General features: G+C 55.7%; 1 protein-coding gene across 1 annotated transcript in view; it reads right to left on the bottom strand.

Moving 5' to 3' along the window:
- POLB (DNA polymerase beta) overlaps positions 1 to 1,732 on the bottom strand; it is a 9,692-nt gene extending 7,960 nt beyond the window's left edge. The window contains exons 1-2 of the mRNA XM_018085732.2: positions 1,729 to 1,732; positions 1,392 to 1,528 (exon numbers count right to left, since the gene is read on the bottom strand). Coding sequence (XP_017941221.1) covers positions 1,392 to 1,528; positions 1,729 to 1,732 — 141 coding nt within the window. The remainder of the gene's footprint in view (positions 1 to 1,391; positions 1,529 to 1,728) is intronic.
- Between the last annotated feature and the right edge of the window lie 6,933 nt (positions 1,733 to 8,665).

The raw sequence follows: 8,665 nt of genomic DNA, 5'->3' as shown, positions 1-8,665 counted from the left end.
CCCCCCCCCCTCTCGCGGCGTTTAAAGGGTTTAAATCGAGAGGAAGACAGTGACGTGAGACAGGGAGACATCCCCCCCTTCAGAGGTGTTCCCTCGCCCCGCCTAATCCAGAGGAAAATGAAAGAGAAAAAAAATAAAGAAAAAAATACAATAAAGACTAAATAATACAAATATAGAAAATAAAAATAAAATTTAAAAAAAAGTCCTGGGAGAGGTCTGGGATCTACAACCTTAATAAATAAGGATTGAGAGCAGGGAAGATACCAGAATCCCAGAGCTTCCAGCCACCTGAGAAGCACATTTGCATCCCTTTGTTTATCCCACCTGTGTCTTCCCAGCATCTCCCTTTCTTTCCAGCGGGAGAGGTCTCTCTTTGAAGCCTTCCCGGCCTCAGGAATGAGCATCTCCATTCCTGGGGATGTTTGAGGTGGCTTTTTTCAACGCTCTGTGTGTTCAGATCCTTCACACCCCCATGGAATGTGATAACCCCGAGCCGTGGGTGGGAGGATCAGCACAAGTGTGTCCCTCCAGGTGTGGGAGGTTCCCAAACTGCTCTGCCTGAACAAACCCTTCCTTTCCAGCCACCTGCACATGGAGCTGCTCCTGGGAAAGTGGCACCAGGCCCCGCTGTGTTTTGGGTTGACTCTTGTTGTGGTTTTTTCTCTGGATTCCCAGTAAAAAGGGGCAAAAATGAGGCTTTGCCTTTCCAGGCTCACACAGTGAGGACTCCTCAGGACTTCCTGTAATTCGGGAATATTATCCCTTTCCAGGATAAAAAAAAAAAACAACTGAGGTGGTAAAACCTGCCCCATCATGGTGTCCCTGCCCATTAATTCAGCAAATCCTCCTGGCTGATGAGGGGGAATAATGACAAATGTCAAAACATTCCCACCTGACAGTTAGAAATGGAAGCACTCCAGTGTTTCAGCAGGATTTCTGGAGAGGGGCACTCTGTTTAGAGAGCAAACTTTTCCTTGGAAACAGCCCTGAAGGAGAACAGGGGGAGTTCAAGGGCAGACCTGGGTGTGATGTTAAAGCCACTCCCCACTGACCTGCAGCTCCGGGTCGGATTTTCCCTTCCCTGAAAAGCCAGAAGCTGCTGTTTTTATTTCAGCCTGAACCAAAACCCTTGATTTTTTCATCATTTATCCCAGTTCAGCTGTGGAGCTGTGAACCCCTGGCGAGGTGGGGTTGGAGGAAGATGAGGGTTTCTTCCCCGACATGGATGCAAACGGGAATGTACATGGAGGGGTCGGCTTCAGAGATCCAAAATAGCTTGTTTGGGGATTTAACTAAGGCAGAACTGCCCCCTTGGAGCCTGATCCCAAATGGCTGGTAGTTCCCCTCTCCTCCGATGTCTGCTGAGAGCCAGGGATCCCACAGGGATTTGCGTGGAAGCAGGGGACGGAATGCTGGGGGTAGGTGGGCTGGTTGGGCTCCATCACAGGAGGGTTCCCAGGGACACTCTGCAACTCCAGGTGCTCCACTGCTCCAGGCCTCAGTTTCACAGACCGGAGCATCCTGGATCCTGTGGATGCAGAGGGAGAAGCCTGAGGATGCCAGGAGATGGCACCATCCTCCCGGCTGGAGCTGCCACCTCTTCCTTCAGGGAAAGGGCTGTCCAGCCCTGGAACAGGTTGCCCAGGGAATCATTAAGGATCATGGAATCATGAAGGCTGGAAAAGCCCTCTAAGGTCACTGAGTCAGGTGGCCAGGGCCACCACTAACCCATGTCCTCAAGTGCCACATCCACAGGGATGTTAAATCTCCCCAGGGATAGGGACTCCACCCCTGCCCAGGGCTAGGCAGCCCTCTCCATGAAGGAATTTCCCCAATATCCAACCTGAACCTCCCCTGGCACAACCTGAGGCCATTTCCTCTCAGCCCCGTGTTCTCAATCAAACAAAGAACCCACATACTGGGGGAGCCTGGGAGGGCAGAATCCCTGATTTGGGAGCATTTGGGATTTATGGAGCTGGGATGTGACGAGGGTCATCCAACAACTCACCCAAGGACATCTGTGGTGTCTGACTGAGAAGAAATGGAATTTTAATAGGAAGAAGGAACTGGATTTTAGTAGTAAATTGTTGTCCCAGTGCAGCGGGTGCCTGTGGGTGCAAGATGAGCCTTCAAAAATCCCTGGCCAAAGGAGTGTGTGGGAAAATAGGGATTTTTATCCTCTTTCTTTTATATTTCTCTCCTGTTCTCTCCACAGAGCTGCTGGCACACGGATCAATAGATTGGCACCCTGACCTTGGTGCCGTCCCCATCCCAGTGGATGTGGGTGGGACACCAGCACAGCGGGATTGGTGCGGGATTGGTGCGGGATCCCCCTGGCACCACCGGCCGGGCCGGGATGTCTTCCTGCTTCCCAAGGCACAGGATCTCCCCTGGACCATGAGCCGTGCCAGGATGTCTCCCAGCTCCGGAGCCAGGCTCCTGATGGATTTTTGGCGGGTTGGCCCCTGGCCGAGCCGCTTCCCCGCCGTTCAAAGGCTTTTCTTGTTCGGCGCCGGCTCCCGGAGAAGGGCTCCTTTCACAGCCGCCTTTCCGAGACAGAAATTGTCATTTTCCAAACACAGCTTCCCTTCTCCTGGCCCAGAGCCTTCCTCCTCCCTGACGTCAGCAGCCTTTGTGATGCTCTGGTGGAATTTTGTGCTCCTGGTTCTTTTCACTGGGTTTAGATATCAGGGGGTGAGGGGCAATGGGGAGGCCACGGTGGGATTCTGATGGAGCCAGGGGGTTGGCACTGGGATCTGAGTAGGTCTGGAGCCTTGGGAACCGGCACAGAGCCCTGACAGATGTGGAGAACTTTGGTTTTGAGTTTCTTGGTGTGATGGGAGAAGAAAGGGATGAATTTTTGTCATGATTATTCTCATTATTATTTCATTATCATAACTGATTGTTATTGCCATTATTACCTTGTCTTTTACTAATTCCTAGGTTTTTGGGGCTGCCAAGGATTTTCCAATGTGCTCACATGAACCAAGGTGCACGTCAGAGAGGCCACGACTCCCTGTCCCTGGAGAACTCCGGGCTCGCTCAGCTCTGGTCCATCCTGAGGGGCTGAAGGCTCCTGGTGCCTTTTCCACGATGGGGAAATGAGGGTGAGGAGCTGGCACAGACATGCAGGGGGTGTTTTCCCTCTTGCGAAACCCCTGGGTGCCGTCACCTGGCCGAGACACAAAGTCACCGCTCAGGACAGCGTTGCAACACAACCCCAAAATAGCAGCAATCCCCAGAAAACTAATGCCCTGCTCCCTGCCCGAATTCCCCTCCTTGCTCCAGCCCTGTCTCCTGGATCCATTGGAATGCCTGGAGGGCAGAGCTGGTGGCATCATCCCAGGGTTTGTCCCTGCAGCCCCGGTGACTCCCGGCTGTGCCTGTGCTGCTCCTGGCACTCGAAATTTTCCAGCCCTGGCCCTGGCTCAGCGTCGGGGTTTGTTTGGCAGCAGTGCAGAATCAGCTCAGTGTTGCCACCGGAGCAAAGTCTGGGTTTCTCCCGGGCTCTTCCCATGGAATGTTTGTGTTTCATCCTGATTCCCATCCCCACCCTGGTGGCTCAGCCGGGACGTGTCCCCTGTAGAGTCCCCTCAGCCTTGGGGCCCTGTGGGGTCACACTTGATCCTTAAAAGGGGTCTGGGGGGTTGGGATGGAATGGGCTGGCACGGCAGCTCCTCTTCCCATTCCCATCTCATCCATGCAGGGGACCCTCGTGGTGCCACCAGCCTGTCACCTGTGTGAGGGTCCCCTGGCACAGCTCCTGGATCCATTGGAATGCACAGCATTCCAATGTATGGTGAGGTCTCTGGTCCCCACCACTGCCCAGAGCAGGGACATCGAGGTGGGGGACACCAAATTCCTGGACTCCCTGTCTGCCAGAGGGTCATTGCTGGCTCTTCCCAGCTCCATAATGAGCCAAACTCCGAGCTTTGGAGTGGTTTAGGGTCTGGCAGCAGTGGCTGTGCCGTGACCTCGCCAGGATCAGGAGCAGATCCCAACCTTCCCCTCCCAGTTTGTCTCCCTTGGGAAGCGCAGGTGTGAGCTGTGTAAGATCTCAGGGATCTGCGAGTGCCTGGGAACATCCGATGGCTCCGGGGCCTTCCTCTGCTTCCCGAAGGAGTTCCAGAGAGCGCCTGGACCTGTCAGACCTGTGTGGCCTTCCCGGGGCAGGGACACATTCCAGCCGTTCCTGCGGGCTGAGTCACGCGTGGCTCCCGCGGCTCCTGGCCTGCGATCCTTCACCCCCATCTCCACTTCCGAAGGTGAATCATTCCCGTGGGAGGGAGCTGGGAATCGCCTATCGCACCGGGGAGGCTCAGCCCGGGGCAGGGACCACAACAGGGCTGTTTTCCCACGTTCCCGGGGAAGGATGGGAGCTCTGGGCATGATCCCGGGCAGCCGAGAGGCTGTGCTGGTGCCATCCCAAGGGGCCGATAACATCCCAAATCTCCTGGCTCTGGTTCTGGCAATGCCATCCCAAGGTGCCAATGCCATCCCAAGCTTTCCAGCTCCTGTTGTGCCGATGCCATCCCAAGGTGCCAATGCCCTCCCAAGGTACCAATGCCATCCCTCCCCTCCCATCTCTGGTTGTTCCACTGTCATCCCAAGGTGCTGATGCCATCCCAAACCTCCTGGCTCTGGTTCCGCCAATGCCATCCCCAGGTCCCAACACCATCCCCAGGTGCTGATCCCATCCCCAGGTGCCGGTGCCCCTCCCCGGCTGCGGGAGCGGGCGGATTCCCGGGCAGGGGATGGATTCCCGGGCGGTCGCCGCGTGGGGAGCGGGGCCGCGGGCGCTGAGTCAGCGCTCCGGAGGGTGCGGAGCCGCTCCTGCCGGGCCGGCACAATGGGAGCGCTGGATAAACAGGCTGAACAAGGACAAACAGCTCCCGCGGGGGCACTGCCAGCATTGTGACCGCCCGGATTAATGGCCCGGACACTGAGAGCCTCTGTTCCACCGCCGGCTGCTTTCCGGGGGCTTTTTCCTGGCCGGACACCCTTTCCTGGCCCTTTGCCCTGCTCCGGTGGCTCAGGGAGAAAGGAAGGACACAGGGAGGAATCTCAAGCCTGAACACCTTGGCTGCATGGCTGGGGAAACCTGCCTGGGGGTCCCATCTGTGCTGGGAGGGTATCCTGAGTCTCCCAGCCCCTTCCCGGTGTCATTTGGGAATGCTGCTCCCCCAAAAGTCACCCCAACACCCTCCTGCCCTTCCCCACTCAGCCACTGAAAAACCTCAGAGGGATCCTGAGGGGGAGAAGGAGAACCAGAGCATGGATTTGGGGTCCCACTGCAATGCCCTGGGCAGATCCCTAGAAGGAGTAGGAGAACCAGAGTGTGGATTTGGGGTCCCACCACAAAACCCCAGAGGGATCCCAAGGAGGAGGAGGAGAACCAGAGTGTGGATTCGGGGTTTCTGAGGGCACAGCCAGACGTGCAGCCGCCCGAGTGCTCTCCAGGCTCCGGTCACCGCAGCTGAATGATCCCTGTGTCCGTGGCACGGGTGGACGTGGCTTCCCATGACCACAGCAGGTCACGGAGAGCTGGGAAACCCCAAAACACCTGGCACGGGGACCTGCCAGAGCCACCACAGGGTCGGCTCCGGAGCGGGATCAGCCCCTCTCCTGCATTCCCGGGGAGAATTCCTGCTCACTCTGGACATGCTGATCCCTGCTCTGCCACTGCTGGATAAACATATATTTAATATAATCTGGTGCTAACTGATCCATTATTGACATTATCCCGGGAGCTGCCAACCCGGAGCCGGCAGCATTCCGGCAGCCAACAAAGCCCTTGTTAGTGTCCAGCCTTGGACTGCTCCAAAATCCTTTATTTATGGAGGTTTTAGGCGAAAAAAGGGACATAAACAGAAAAGGGGGAGCAAGGAAAAGGGGAGGGAAGGGAGAAAACCCTGAGAAGTTATTTAGGAAAGGAAGAAAGAAAAAAAAACTGGAATAAAATGGACATTCACGGGGAAAATCCTGGCTATGAAAGAGCCTTTTAAGCCGGTGGAAAAACAGAACCTGTAAGATAAAGCCAGGAAAAAATTCCCAATAAAGCCCCATTTTTAGTGGGATGGAGGAGACATTGGAGGTGATGCCTGCCTGATAATGGGATGAAGATGCCCCGGGATGGGTCAGACCCCCAAAATTTGGGTCTGGGGAGATGTCGGAGGCACTGCCCTTCCAGTAACAGCCCTGGCATGGGCCAGACCCCCAAAATCCAGGATGGGGCAGCAGCGATCGGAGCATCCCGGGGCTGGGACTCTCCAGAGCAGCAACATTCCTGACCCTGGGAATAACATTTAATTTATTCTCAGCCCATATATTAAGAAAATAAACACGGGGGGGAGGAGGGGCTGTTCCCCCCCTCAGCCGCCGCCTGATTGATTTCAGGGCTCCCCGGAGCAGCCAAACCCATCCCGGCGGCTACAATTTGGGATTGTGTGAGGCGGCGGGAAGGGCCGGGGGGAGCCCAGCGCCGTGTTTTCCCTCTGCCTCATTTTCACCTTCCCCAGCCAAAGCAAACAGGCGGCCGGAGGCTTTTCTGCCGGACACGAGAACACACAGCTCCCTTGTTCCTCACTTCTCCAGGGAGGGAGGGAAACGGGGGGATCGGGGGGATTTTTTCCTGTTTTTTTCATCACCACATCGGAATATCGGTGATTAAAATCATGGGAGCACAAGAGGGATGAGAATCCACAGTGAGGAGAATATTCCCTGTCCATCCCAGGGGGTTGGAATTGTCTGTGTGGGGGCACAGAGGGTGTTTGGGGGGGGGAATTCCCCAACCCCCAAAATCCCATATTTTGGGTGAGTTTTCCCATCAACTGCTGCATGGAGGGATCCAAAGCCTTGCCCTCCAGCCTGGATAAATCCCCGAATCCCACGTTTTGGGTGGGCTTCCCACTGGCTGCTGCATGGAAGGGTCCAAAGTGTCACCTTCCACCCTGGATATCCCACAGGCAGGGAAAGAGGAGGGAATGGAGGTTGAAGGTGAAGGAGTTTATACACCTTTTTCAGGGATTTGCCCTAAATTGATGGATTTATCCCAGATTCAACTTGGCTCTGCTGGATCTGTGGGATCTGCCCCTGGGAATGACCCTTTAATCCCAAACCCAGCATAAACCATGGACAAAGAGCAATTCCAAAAGGAAAACCCAACCCCTGGAGGCTCCCAGGGCAGGAACAATTAAAGAATCCCAATTTAATTATCCTTATAATCCCAAAATAACACCTGGCTTGGGTTTGTGGTTTTATAACTCGGGGAAGAGGAACTGGAGCCCTGGAACTCTGGAGCCAGCACTCAGAGAGGGCTGGATTGTGTGGGGTGATGTCCTGGGTGCTGCTTCCAGAGGGTGGGGATCGGGAATGTTGTGGGGGTCAGAGGTGCTGGAGGGTGTTGGGAATGCTCATAGAGGATGTTGAGGAGTGTTGAGAATGCCAGTGGGTGCTGGGAATGCTGGAGGGTGTTGGGAATACTGGTGGGGGCTGGGAATGCTGGTGGGTGTCAGGAATGATGGTGGTGCCAGAGAGGAAAGAGTCACATTTTCATACACCCTGCCCATGACATTCCAGGTGCTTTTGAGGTACTCGGGATCAGCCCAAATCCCTTTGGCTCCTCCTGCCCACTCCACTGCCCTGGCCCTGCCACCATTCCCATTCCAATGGCAGCTAATGCTTCCAGTGCTGATTCCCAGTGGGTGGGAGGACGATGGCACAGGAGGAAACCTCTGCTTACAAAGAAACCTCTTTGAAAACTCTGCTTCCCTGTTATCATCCCAGGAAAGCAGGAATGGGGAGAACACCCCACCTTTCCCATACTGGGATCAGCTCCCAGGGTGTTTTCCCCTTGGGTGGCTGGGAGGGGAATAACTGGCAATGGCAGAGGATCCTTTATGGGGTTGGTGGGACCCCACTGAGTGCCACCACCCCAGGATATGGCAGCTGGATTTGTCCTGTCCTCAAGGATATATCTGCCTGGAGCAGCTGAGAAAGACTTGGGATGGTTGGGATGAGCCCCACTGGGTGGAAATGCCGTGAGTGCCTGAAGGAACAGAGAGCCCGGGATGTGCAGCCCACAGGGCCCCCCATGATCCAACAGGCTCCAGTGGGATTTGGGGATGGTCATGGCACTGGGATGCTTGTGTTCTGAGGTAACATTCCAATGGATTTTGGGGTGCTGGGGATTCGGGATCGGCAGCGTTGGGAAGAGCTGGCTCCCAGCCCCTTCAAAGAGCCGCTTTCAAGTGCCGAGGGGAGATGGTATCACCTGGGAACGGGGAGGGCTGGGCCCCGCTCCCACCACAGGGCTGGGAGCAGCTCCCACGGGACGCCGGCACAGCCCGGCACGGCTGCAGGGACTCCTGGCACAGCGGGGTCCAGGTGGACCCCCTGTCTGTCCCCACCCCTGGGGGCTTCCATGGCTTAAATACAGTATCCCAGGGGATGATCCTCATGGATCACGGGGGATGTGTCAGCCACCAGATGGATTTGAGCCACCACAGCCTCTTTGTCCCCAAACAATGTCTCCACAACACATATCTTTCCCGAAAGGAATCCCAGCTGGGCCCGTCGGATTTTGGGATGACCAAGGTTGGGATCAGTGGGGTGGGGACCCTGTAGATTTTGGGCTGACCAAAGCTGGGATCAGCAGCAGTTGAGG

Source organism: Manacus vitellinus, unplaced genomic scaffold, assembly GCF_001715985.3.
Source record: "Manacus vitellinus isolate BGI_N305 unplaced genomic scaffold, ASM171598v3 scaffold_87_pilon, whole genome shotgun sequence".
Lineage (NCBI taxonomy): Eukaryota > Metazoa > Chordata > Aves > Passeriformes > Pipridae > Manacus > Manacus vitellinus.
This window is presented reverse-complemented; position numbering and strand designations above follow the sequence as displayed.